This window comes from Cyprinodon variegatus, unplaced genomic scaffold (assembly GCF_000732505.1).
Source record: "Cyprinodon variegatus isolate N-32 unplaced genomic scaffold, C_variegatus-1.0 Scaffold201, whole genome shotgun sequence".
NCBI classification, from domain to species: domain Eukaryota; kingdom Metazoa; phylum Chordata; class Actinopteri; order Cyprinodontiformes; family Cyprinodontidae; genus Cyprinodon; species Cyprinodon variegatus.
In genome coordinates, this window is record NW_015150654.1 from 845779 (window position 1) to 859378 (window position 13600).

The 13600-nt window shown below is 36.4% G+C and overlaps 1 protein-coding gene across 4 annotated transcripts in view; it reads right to left on the minus strand.

Annotated features, from left to right (window-relative positions):
* The window catches only part of LOC107087973 (immunoglobulin superfamily DCC subclass member 3), a 40736-nt gene that overhangs the window by 12261 nt on the left and 14875 nt on the right, over positions 1 to 13600 (minus strand). For 3 of the 4 annotated variants that reach the window (XM_015379847.1, XM_015379846.1, XM_015379848.1), the window contains exons 5-9: positions 11667 to 11804; positions 11429 to 11587; positions 2107 to 2272; positions 1092 to 1342; positions 840 to 1004 (exon numbers count right to left, since the gene is read on the minus strand). In XM_015379847.1, coding sequence (XP_015235333.1) covers positions 840 to 1004; positions 1092 to 1342; positions 2107 to 2272; positions 11429 to 11587; positions 11667 to 11804 — 879 coding nt within the window. Of the gene's footprint in view, positions 1 to 839; positions 1005 to 1091; positions 1343 to 2106; positions 2273 to 11428; positions 11588 to 11666; positions 11805 to 13384; positions 13539 to 13600 lie in introns of those variants that run through there. The other variant, XM_015379849.1, reaches the window with a different exon arrangement.

The following is a 13600-nucleotide window of genomic DNA, read 5'->3' on the forward strand; positions in this document are numbered from 1 at the left end:
AGTCGATGTAATCAACTGGTTTTCCTTCAATCGAAAACTTTGAATCATTTGACTAAGATGATCTGGTGAACTGGAAAGTGCCTTGTGATGACATGTGTTGTGAATTGGTGCTATAGAAATAAATTGAATTGCTATTATCAAAGCACCCACAAAGGTTAGTTCGTATAGTTCCAGAATATTCTTTGCTCATCAGCACCAAGTGGAGTTAGACCCTAAGCTTAGTTGCAGAACTTTGATTATCTGGCAAATCCTTGGAAGAAGTAAAACATAGAACTAATTAGAACATTGATTAATATAATTTATTTTAACATAATTTTTTAGTTTAAATTGAAATTCTATTTGTTATTTTCATCTTTTAGGTATTACATTTCAGACCTACATATGTCTGTGCATGCTCAGGATATCCAGTATAACACTTAGACTTTCAACATCAGTGAAAAAACTGTTTACCATTTGGTCCCTATCAGGGTTTTATAGATGAATTTAAATGAAGCAGAGGGAGCTAATGACTTACAGTAGAATTATTCATTTAAATACAGCAAAAACAACAAATATTGTGCATTTGCATCCTCTAGAAGATGAGACCCAGCCAGGTCCTTCTGATCAAACTGTTCCATTACCGAACATCATCACCTCTACAGAACCATCCCTTTAATCAAAGAAAAGTTCCTTTAAAGTGCATGATGTTGCTCCAAATATTTTAATATATTCCAAGTCTTTTGAAAAGTAATTACTCTTTACTATATTTTGTGCATCCCCTTTTTTAAAGTCAATACAACATCCTGTTGCTTTAGTATTTTCCTTTGAGCACCAGTTTCATGAGGACTGTTTGGCCTTACCACTGCCTAGTGTGGTGGCGATTATGCTGTTGGACTGCTGGCTCGCCCCCAAGGCAGAGTAGGCCTTCAGGTACAGAGAGTAGGTGGTGCTGGCCTCCAGGTTGGTCACATCATGTTGAAACGTGTCTTTACTTATGGCTTCCTGCAGCTCCAGACGATCAGGCTCTATGAAAACATCCGAACATGAACACATTTAGATTTAAATTATAAAACATAAACTTCAGTTTCAAGCTTCTCAAGTTGTGTGCTTACCTCCCAGTTTACGGATGTGTAAGACATATCCGATGATGCTGTCAGTGATGCTGGTGGGTGGGTTACTCCATGTTATTTGCAGGGTGTTGGTGGACACAGCGCTGGCTGAGAGCCCTTGTGGGGCAGCAGGAAGGTCCTTAGCTTGAGCCACAGCCAGGCGGGCACTAGCCTGGTTAGTGCCGGCACTGTTCTCCGCGATGCACTGGTAGATGGCCTCGTCGTCTGAGCTTATACGGGTCAGCGCCAAAGTGCTGCAACACGACACACATGCATCAAAAAAGAGGAGTCTAACTCAGTATCAGTTAGACCTGAGCTCCAAAATACTTTTAAAGGATTTTCCTCTGGTAAAGATGAGCAATACAGTACATATCTTTAAGTTACGTAGAGATTAGCAGTAAAGTTACTGGTTTATTTTATCCTGTATTATAAACCCTACTTCATTTGAACTCCAACCTCTTTTCTTTTTGTCTCCACTTTCATCTTCTCTAATTCTCCTTGGATAGTTTATATAAGAATGGTGCACTTGCCCTGCCTTCCTTTACAGTAAATAAAAATTTCTGGACAGCACTACAATGGTTTACTTTAACTCAAAATGATAAAGAATAATAGCATTCACACTAAAGAAGAACACACAAGAAAATACCACCAACTCTGTGCCAATATCAACATACTGTATGAAGCTTGCAGAGAACTAAACATGCATTTAATCATGGACAGTGTGATAAAAAATATATCTAATGTGCTCGAGTTTGATAGAGAAAATACAGTTGCAATAATCAGATTTAAAAATCAAAAACAGAACAAGTGAAACCGAATTAAAAAAGTGTAGAAATAGAAAAGAATGGAATAGAAAATCCCTTTATTGTCCTGCAATTGGAAAATTGTGGCGTTACAGCAGTAAAACATTAGGCTATAGCAAAATTGGTCACACAAATGTGAACCTTAAAAAAATTTTAAAAATGAGAGAAAAAGTTCCTCCTTTGAATAAGTTCCCTATCTGCCATCATCCTCTTACCTGTTGTTATTTGTCAGCTTGACATTTTGTCCTGGGGTCAGAACTTTCCCATTCTTCAGCCAAATTAAGTGGGGATCAGGGACACCCTGAGCCACACATGTGAACACAGCACTGCCCCCTGCTGGTCTGGACACAGACTGCGGCCACTGGAGGAACTCAGGTGGAGCTTAAAGGGGTGAAGGGGAGAAGAGAGATTACACAAGGTGCAGAAAACATGAATAAAGTGGCAATAAAGAATATAAACAACACCACGCTCACATGGTAGTGTTTTTATTTATTTTAGGACATATTTCTACAATACATAATGATCAAAGTTGGTATAATTGAAAAGAGAATCAAAAGCAAAACCTATATAAAGGAGAATGGCAAGAAAATAACAGAAGTTTAATTTGGTTTAGTTTAGTTTTTTTTCCCCCAGCTATTAGTACTGAAGTTCTTCAGTCTCAGAGCTTTTCTTTTGTATAGCTGGTAAAGTTCTTGGTCAGCAAACGAGGGAACTTTGTTTCAGATCCATCCTCCTCTGCAAAAAGCAGGAACAGCTGTGGTTTGGTGAAGCTGTCAAACCAACCGTGCAGACCTCAGATCCTCAGAGGATCTATTATCAAAACTAGATCATCAATGATTCCTACTGAGAACAGCAAATGGAAACTTTAGACTTGATTTAAGTGATACTATTATCAGTTATTAGTTATTATTATACACATTTGTTAGTCTATGTGCAGCTAGAGTCAGTGTTTTTTATTTCCTCGAGGCTAAAAACTGTTTATTCATTTCAGATATATATTTGAACTTCATTGTTTCATAGCTCAACATGTTTTAGCCCCAGTGTAGTTATGGGTGCATTAATGTAAAATTTGTTGTGTAAAGAAAATGTCTTGATGGTAAGAAATATATATTGCCCAGTTGGCAGTTTATAAGTTTGCATAAAAGCAAGTCTAAGAAAATGTTAAAAAAGAATAAAAAAGTCCAGAGAAACGAATTGGTTAAAAAACGGCACTTTAGAGAAAATAAAGGAAAACACAATTTGAAAAAACATAGAGTATCTACAGGTGACTGAAAACAAATAATGAGGACAGATATTTTACACTGGGACAAAATCTAAATCTAGATCAGTTAGTTTTTCTTTAAATAAGTACATTAGTTCTTCAATTGAGGAGGTAAAACAGAAATTTTCCCAGTGGAACAACACAAATTTAATTTAAAATAAGAAAACACAATTGCATTGTCTTATTTAAAGTGCATTTTATCTAAATATCTTATTTTAAGACTAAAATATTAATTCCATTGGCAAACTATCTTATTTACCAACTCAAATTAAGGGTAAATACACTTAATTTAAGACATTTTTATTTATTTCTAGATCATTTTTCCAGTGTACATGGTTTTATGGAAAAGTCAAATAATCAGATACTTTATAAACATAATTTTTTAGGAAAAACAGAAAGATAGCAATTTGCTATTGCAAACATTATGTTAGCCTTGCTTTAAATTATTATCATAATGTTAGGGGTGAACGCCCTGTTTTATTTTCAGAGATTATTTTCTTTGTGTTATTAGCCTCAGATTTCGAAGAGAAAATGAATGCAGGAACCATAATGGCCTTGATACGTGATGGTTGAAGTGTGTCTCTGAATTCCCAAAGGACAATCTGGTCCCTTTGTCCAACAAAGACACACCAGCTGATGCGGCCAATCAGAGCCGGACTAGAGGCAAGGAGTGCTCCCCCAATCACCCGCTTTAGGGTCAGCTGGGTGTTCCCCCTCTGGAAGGCAGCAGGCCTCGCCTACGAGGGTCAACCTTAGACCAGCTCTCTGCATGTCATTGATCTAATGACCCCTGCACAAAAATAAAGCCCCCTTTGTATCCAGCTGGACATTCAGAGGCAAAAAACAGGTGAAATTAAATGATCATCTTTAATATCGATTAGTCCCTTTTTGTATTTTTAATACACTGCAAAAACTGTGATAAAATAAATACATTTAGTCTTAATTTGAGTAGGTAAATAAGATGATCTGCCAATGGAATGAATATTTTTACTCTTCAAATAGGATAATTAGATAATATGCACTTTAAATAAGACATTGTTTTTTTGTTTTTTCTTATTTTAAATGTAAATTGTCTTATTCCATTGGCAAAGTGTCTCTTTCATCCTAACTTCAAGAAAAGATGCACTTATTTTAAACAGACATATTGAGATTTAATGTTTTAGCAGCGTAAAAACCACTTCAGGAACCAAAACTATCGAAAAGGTAAAACTAGGGAATAAAACTGTTCGGTCTTTATAGGGTTAATACATTTATGAAACATTTGGGCAATACATTAATGAATGAAGGAAGTGCTTCTAAACGTAAAGAATAGAATAATAAGCATATCTTTTAAATAAAAGGCTCAAGTGAGTTAAGGTCTAAAATAATTTTAAACTAATACACTGCAAAAATTATCTACAAATAAATCAACATTTCTTAAATTAAGTGTATTTACTCTTAATTTAATTAGGTAAATTATATGATTTTCCAATGACTATTTTTACTCTTAAAACATGATAATATGCTCTCGAAATAAGACAATGCTATTTTTATTTCTTATTTTAAAGGTAACTAGTCTTGTTCCATTGCAAAGTGTTTCATTTACCTCCTCAGTTCAAGAACAAATGCACTTATTTTAAGAAAAAAAATAATTTTTTTATTTTTTTCCAACTTATAATACATTCCACTTCGAGCACCTTCCATTTTCTGCATGTTTGTCAGGAAATAGACAGAGAAACAAACCCTTCCTCCTGGAATGACTGGATTTAACATGTCAGTAAACTGGAGCTTTCCTTGAGGAGGATGAGTTTTTTAGAACATCCGCTGTTTCATAAAGTCCTCCCTATGCTGTTATCAGAACTTAATTTTTGACTCAGTCACATTTTCTGTTAGTCCAGCAGAAATGTGAATAAAAAACCTGATATTAGATAAAATATAACAAGCTGGCTAAAAGGAATCTAGTCTAGAAAAACGGAAGAGAGGACAACAATGGAAGGAGAGCATATCTTAGTGATGCTAAGCCAGCTGTCCACTGCTGTGGGTCACTGATGTGATCCATCTTCCTGCGGAGGACCAGCTCTCCTTTGTCCCTATCTGACTGTCCCAAGTGCACAGCCTCCTCCCACTCCATTGCCGTTTTCACTGACATAATCCCTCTCTCCAGGTCAGGGGTCAGAGGTTACAGGGCAATCTAAACCCCCATTCCTTTTCCTCTGCTACCCCCACTTGCATTGAAAATCTAGATATTCCCCTCTCTTTCTGCCTGTCCATATGTTGTTCTCTGCTCATGACAATGGACGTCTACTAGTGACTGAAGTAAAACTCACAACCTGGCAGACTCTGCAAACACCAGGCATCAGGAAGCAGCTCTGTTCTGGAGTGTGACTCGTGTCTAAACATATACACCTTTTAATCTCAAGCTAATAAAGGTTCCTTTAACAATAAATGAAGAGAACATGCCCTAAAGTCAGAGGTGGCATTAATGTTATTACTCAAGTAGAAGTACACTGGGACAAAATCTAAATCTAGATCAGCTAGTTTTTCTTTAAATAAGTACATTTGTTCTTGGATTGAGGAGGTAAAACAGACATTTTCCCAATGGAACAAGACAAATTTAATTTAAAATATTAAAACACAATTGCATTGTCTTATTTGAAGTGCATTTTATCTAAATATCTTATTTTAAGACAAAAAATACTAATTCCATTGGCAAACTATTTTATTTACCAACTCAAATTAAGGGGAAATACACTTAATTTAAGACATTTTTATTTATTTCTAGATCATTTTTCCAGTGTTTAAATCCTACTGCTTTAAAATAAGTTCAAATAAAAATTAAAAATGAATTTACAATTAAATAAAAAATGTTAAGAACGGAAGTTTTACTGCTCTACTCTATTAAAGGAACATATTTCTACAATTCTGCATGATAACCTCCTTTGACTTCATTTTCTTAGTTTTACAACTGATTGTAACAGTGTCAAATTGAACTTTGCATCATCTTGAAAAACTATTTATTTTGGTATGTGGTGAGCAACACGTTGGGGCAGCACCAAGTCCAACCACAAAGACTTTATTTGTCTGGATGAAAAAAATAATTCGGAAGTTTTTTGTTTTAATCTTTTTAATACCAACAGGCCATAATGAAAATGAGCTGAAATTAAACAAAACTAAGAAGTCTATTTTTAAAAATGTAAGTAGAAGTAATAATTACTCCAGTAATGTATAGATTACCAAAATTTCTGCTTAAGTAAGATAACTAAGTATTTGTACTTTGTAACTTGACACCTTTCAATAATCAAAATAACACCATTCCTCTTTCACTTCATTAAACCTTAAATTTAATTTACTGCAAAATAAATTTAGTTCTTTTTAGACTAAAAACTGCAGGAAAGATTAATCTTAATCTAAAAAATACAGAATGTAGAATCCCTACTTTTAGGACAGCTTTGAGATTTAATAGACAGTAAATAAATCTCTGAATTAATGCAATTTTAAACGGAATAATTTTTCAATCTACACAGAATTATATTTTTTCGCTACAACAATTTTCATGTTTGAAAGAGGGATTGTTTAGCAGGTCAAAGACTTTAGAGGTTGTTTTTTATTTTCTGATCACATCCTGAAAGTAATGGATTCAACAACAACGTACCATCAGGGGGATTCATTTCTGGGTTCTTGCTATTCATAGGACAAAAAATGATGTACTGTATACTCAGATGTGGGTAAATTTAGCCAAAACAATCATTCCTTTTCCAAAAAGGAACATCAGACCAAGCCTGGCCTGCAGCAGTGGACATTGCTGCAGGTTTCTTCATTGCAACAGTGAAATTCTGACTTTTTAGACCCATTGCATGTTTATGTTGACTTTTGCACGTGCACTGCAATGAATGAATTAGTTTAACACTAGACTAGACAAAGACTGAAAGTATTATCTTTAAGAATACTGAGATCAATCAATTATTGTATGTATTTAGTCCTGAGTAAAACAAAATCTCCACAAATGGAAAAAAAGTTTTGTCTACTGCTTTTCACTTGGAAAACTGAAAGCTGCAGCAGGTGTTAAAGCTATTTTTAGCTGGATTTTGTACAGGTGAAGTGTTAGTGGACTCACCTGTTGCGTCTATGAAGTGGATGATAGGCTAGCAGGGGTAAATCAGATGATCACTGCCTGCAGCTCTAAAACTGAGGAGTTATTTTGGTTGAGTTGCACTTTTTCACTGTTGACGCTTTTTATGACATATGCATCTCTCATAATAATAGCATCAATACTCTAGTCTGAATAGTTTGAGCATCGGCTCGCTAAAGCTATAGGTCAGTAGCAGCTATCCTTACCAGGAATAATACATTCTGGAAGGAATGCCAGATAATATAGAAAACTGTGATATTCCATGCAGGGGCGGATTTAGAAAATTTGGGGCCCTAGGCAAAGACAGGCAGGGGGCCCTCTGAATGGAGAAGGCAACACATAAAACAGCCCCATTCTACAGATAGAGAAATGTTAATAGAATAGATATCCATTATCTGTTCTAGGTTGTGTCCCTCTCTTCTTGTCCCTTTTCTTCTTGTTTTCCTCTCTATGTTTTGTACTCAGCTGACTTTTGATGCTCTCAAAAGGAATTACATTTTTTTCCAAGCACTAAAGCTGCGTTCACACCAAGCAGGAGCAGCAGGAGCAGCTAGTTTCCATGCAAAGTCAATGGTTTATGCACGTCAAAATGTCCCGCAGCGCGTTTTGAGCATTTAAGCATCTGACGCGTGCGACGCGCCGCAAACACAGCTGCTGCTCGAGGTGAAAAAATCTAACTTTTGCTGCTCGATGTGCCACATCAACCAATCAGAGAAGCTAACCTGGGAGCTGGCAGGTAGACAGACACATCGCTGATGATACAGATCACTATGATCACTGGTTATTTATCCTAAAGCCATTCAAAGGTCCTTCGATTAGATGGTAATAGTAACTACCAGATTCAAAAGGAGAGTTTCATGCTCAGATTGGCCGAAAGAGGGAATCCCTGGTGTCACCCATGTTTTATATGACTTATTAGAGAAGGCAGGGTTTAATGGTGGAGAACGGCCTGTCCTGATGTGACTTAGCGACTGGTAACTCAGGATGGAGTGGTCACTATTAGGTGGGGATGGCAGTAGATCAAATGACCTTTTCAGACTGTAGGCCTAGGTTAGCTAGTCTAATGTAAATTAAAATATAGGGAACTACAACAGCCTTTATTTAATTAGACCAACCCCAAATTGTAGATAAATGTTGAAACTGTGATCTTGTGTGTGATCTTCTGATTACATCACCAGGGGGACTGTTGATGGCTAATTCCATGATTCTATGATGTTGTGAGATTTTTGATGCAGTGCTTAAAGTTTTTCCTTCCAATCTGTTATCCTGTTCATGAAACTATTTTTGGACATAAGATTGTGTTTTGAAGGTGTTTTTAAAACGGTGAAAATGGTACCTAAGTTGTAAAGAATATTTTTATGATTCATGTATGTGCTTATTAAACTCTAATATTTCTTCCCTGTTAAGGTTAAAGTTTCACAATGGTACCGTTATATCCGTGCAACCTACCTGGTCTGTTAAAAAATGTTGCCATGTTTTCTAGATATTTAATATCTAAACCTTACAAAGTTTTCTTTAAAGATTTTGTACCAAGTAGTCGCTTCTCAAGAAAGAATCAGAGAGAAAAAGCTTAAAGGTGTAAACAAAGAGCTTTTTCTTTCCAGAGTGAAATACATGAAAAATACTGATTTACCTACATTATAGCGTGAATCAAATCTTGTAAAATGCATTCTAAATATGTTAATTAGAGACGTCTGGAAAAGCAATCTTTTGTAAAAAAAAAAAAAAGAAAGGTGTTATTTTTTAGACCTATAATCCATTCATATGGAAATAAAAGTTTTTCATTAAATACATTTAAAGTCATGAAAAATATTAAATGTTTAAACCTCTTACAGATCTTTTGTATCAATCTACCTTAAAAACATGATCTTTAAAAAAATGTCATACAGCATTACAAATTGTTATTTTTTAAATAGAGCATTTTTTACTGACAGTTGGCTGAGCTCAGTACTTAATAAGTACTAATTAGACATGATCATAAATCAGCTAGGATGAAGAATAGCAGATTTATAGAGGTAACTCCTGAATGTTTAATTTTAGCTCTTCCTGAGGCCTTTTAACCCATATGGTCACGTTACTAATCAACAGAAGCCTAATAATTCAGATTAGAAAAATGATCAATAAATTAATGCATATTTTAAAGATCAACCATTCTCCTTTTGTCCAAGCTGCCAATCACTGCTTCAGTTCCCCAGAGAGGTTTATTGATTGATCTGGACAAATNGCTGCCAATCACTGCTTCAGTTCCCCAGAGAGGTTTATTGATTGATCTGGACAAATAGTCACAAAGGGGCAACTGGATTCTATCATGAACCCAAAGGGAAATTATGTTTGTTGAATAAAGAAAAACTCTAAAAAACATGCTTTATTTATGTCTATTATTTCTCACGCATTGTGTTTTTTATGACTTTACAGTCTCAAGGCAACATTAGGTTAGTTTTCCCTATCGTTAAACCATAACCACAGTAAAGCCATTTTGTCTTTGTTAGGACTCCTGTCTGTGTGGTTTTTGTTTTGTGTGTTTGTCTTCCTTCCTCCACCAGGCGGCGCCTGGTCCTGATTCACCTCCTCACACACCTGCAAAGGGTTACTTCATTAACGGAGTGTTCTTAAGCTGCTGACTGCCACTACCTTAACGCCAGAGTGTTTGCCAGTTTTGGGTACTCTAGCCAAGCTGAGGTTTGCTGAGTCAACCTGAGTTTTAATCTTGTTATTTTGTCTTTGCCTCTCGGCAGGAAGTCATCCTGCAAACTGGACCTTTCGGACCTTCTCTCCCTGGAAGGATCAACTGAGCCTCACACTGAGCAAAGGATTCATCTGCACCACAGTCCGTTCAAGTACCGCAGGAAATCTGAGTGGCAGTTTCTCCGTTCTCCTACAAACAACCGCATTCTGGGTAACCCCTGTCCGCCCTCCACCAAATGAGACAAACACTGGAACACCCCACACAGACTGGAGTCAAAGAGTCTTCCACTTTTCTAGAAACGTGAGTCTACAAAGCATTTCTTGTCTTCAAGTTCAAGAATCAATTTTCCCCACTGAACCGGAACAAACTGAAGTGTCTTCCCCTCACCTTTCAGTTCCGGCTGAGCAGTGTTCAGAACAACTTTTGCAGTGAATTTCTTTGTATTCTCAACTGACAAACACTTAGGTTTGCATTTTTTGCAGGGAAAAAAGAATTCAAAAATGCAAAAAAAGAAGGAAAAGAGAAAAAAAGGGAAAAACAAAAGGCATGCAATTTCACACAGTTGCTTATTCTCTTTTCACACTTCAGCTCCTGCATTAGTCTGTGATGGTGACCAAATTCTAGGCCTTTCACATGTGTGAGCAATGTTACAACCCCCCCATTGGGGCACTCTTCTTCTTCATCATCTTCTTCTTCCTCTCAAACAGTCTTTTCACTATCGGCATTCGATGTTGATCCTCCAGTTCCAATGCCAGGACTACAGCTGCCCTATGTTGGATGTCCATGTTAGAATTTGGGGGAGGAGCGTTTTACTATATCTCAGGTAAGAGAGTGGGAAAAAGTCCACTTTGGCGATATATTGTGATTCTCGGCTGGCCACTATAATGTTGATCTTTTAGTTCCTAATAATTAAAAAAAACAATATACAACAACAAATATTTTATTATGTTAAATGCAAAATGTATGTATACTTTTTTTTTTACAATTTTGGTAGGATTGGTGTTCTTAGTTAGTTGCTCTGTCAGCTAAAAGCACGAGTCTTCATAAGTTTATTATTAATCGATTACAAAATTAGTTGAAGATTTTTTTTTTCAGTAATCTATTAATCTTGATAAATCTGATGAATTGTTTCAACCCTACTGGCGAAATAATATTAAATAAGTTTATGATGATGATATGCATTGTCACAGAAACTAACTGATCGGTCTCCTGGACCAATTTCAGTTTTTATTTTTAGTTTAACTAATAATTGTTTTAAAACTAATAAGTTTCAGGTTTAGTTTTAGCTGCATTAAAATTATGGTTCTCATCTGCTAGATCAGGGTCTCAAACCTGCAGCCTCAGAACAGCAAGTGTCTCTTGGTTGCCACCTATTAAGATTTTTTTTCTAGATCCGCCATTGCTTTGATCGACAATTCCTTTCTAGATAACATAAAAAGAAGCAGATTTTTGGAAATACTAAGAATCTCTTCATGGTCTCACCTTGCACCACCAGGCGTCCCAGTGCTGTCCGTCTCATTCTGGTGCCAGGCCGATTGGCAGCACACACATACACACCAGAGTGCTGCAGGGAAACATCTGAGATCATCAGGTTACCCGTCCCGAGGACCTGTATACCCTCCACTCCAATAGAACGTCCATCTGATGGTGAAACAGACATGAGGGGAAATTAGATTTATAAAACGTAGCTTAGTTTAATCTCTCTGGTAGCCGTGTCTACCTAGCCTGCTCCAGGAAACAATTGGCCGAGGATTTCCTGTGGCGATGCACTCCAAGATGGCCGTCTGATGGACAGTGAGGGTAAGATTCTGTGGCCCAGAGAGGATGACTGGCTCCTTATAGGTTCTAGGAGCTCCACCTTTTTAGTAAGAAAGAACCAAAAGCAAATATGCATGAGACATGAACAATAAGAAACAGAAACAGGACAAAAAAACTGTATAATCCATAATATATGACAAGGGTCTCCAACTCTGGTCCTCAAGATCTACTGTCCTAGAGTTTTTAGATACATCCCTGATTGAACTCTGCTGAATCAAACGAATGGCTCTTGACTGGACGCTTTGCCAAACCTGATGGCATGCTGACGAGGGGATTCAATAATTTTTATGTTGAACATTCTGCAATCATACTGCTGCATTATCAAAGGATTGTGACAAATTCAATAGAACGTTAATCAAATTAAATGTAAGCTACACTAATTTCTTGATCAGTTGAAAGAGAGAAATGAGTGAAAAAAGCAGAAGATTCAACATCAAACCTAAATCCCTGGTTTGCTTGACTTGGCTACAGGTTAAAGTGTATAAAGGCATATATTTAACAACAAATCAGAATAGAAAAGCTCAAATTAAAGTGAGTTTGTCTTATTTACAGATGTTGATGTTTTTATCTCAGAAAAGCATTGCATACAACATGTGATCATTTAATAAAACAGAAAGCAAAGATATTTTATCAGAGCATCAGTCAGCTGGTCCATCATAGAGACAGGACATGTTAGACTACAGCCTTATTATCATCCAGGACTTTATCCAGGTTACAGCTAAATGGGTCAATGGCAGGCTTATACTGGGGAAAGGGCTTCAGTGATAACTCAGTTATTTTCATTGGGATGACTGAAAGTAGAGACACATAAAAATATGGGACCTGAATTGCTAAAAAGTAAGTTGAGATTAACTGTAAAAACAAAAACAAAAAAACAACCACAGAGTTTTATCTAAAAGGCTGTTAAGTCTGCAGAAAAAGCTTTGGGACTTCTTCAGTTTGTTCTTCTAAAATACTGTTTTGTTAGAAAGCTAGCTTGGTGCTAGCTAAATATGTAGCCAATATGCAAATTCAGTTGCCGAAAATCTAAAGTGAACTACCAAAGTAAAAGCCTGGGAAGCTAACGTCGATAGATAATGGAAAACAACTCCTATGTCATCTTCGCCACACTGACAGAAAAAAAAAAGTTAGTTCATGAAAATCACGTAATTCATTCCAAAATGGAAGGTCCTCTTTGTTTTCTGGTTTTATTTGAACGTATACATTTGTATGTACATTTGTTTTATATATATATATATATATATATATATATATATATATATTTAAGAAATGGGCAAATGTTTAATGTTATGTTAACCTGCGCCACAGAGCTAAAGCCACGCACATGGGGCTTCACTGTGTTGCCATAGCAACAAATGCTTCCCTTTTTGCTGGGCTGGAGGGAAGAAGCCATCACATTCTCACTAAATAAATGAATAAATAACCATAAATATTGCTCGTTATTTCTGACTGCTTGACTTTACAAACGGCGCCCCATAGGACTACATTATAATTACTCAGATAGTATTATTGATTATATTGGTTATCAAATAATGAATCACTGTTAACTATAAAACAGGCTGCTTTTGCTCCCACTGATTCTTGTCTTCCCAACATAAACACCATGAGGTGTTTACCTACCAGTGACATTGAGTGTGGCCTCATGGCTGTAGCGAGTGTTGGCAATGTTGGAGGCAACGCAGCGAAAAATCCCAGAGTCTGTCCTCCTCACACCTGTTATTTGCAGGATTCCCATTGGAAGAAGAGTGTACCTGCACAAGGAACCAGAAAACAAAATCCACATCAGACCTGAACGTTACAACACATTCACTTCAGGAAGGTTGATTTAAAAGAACA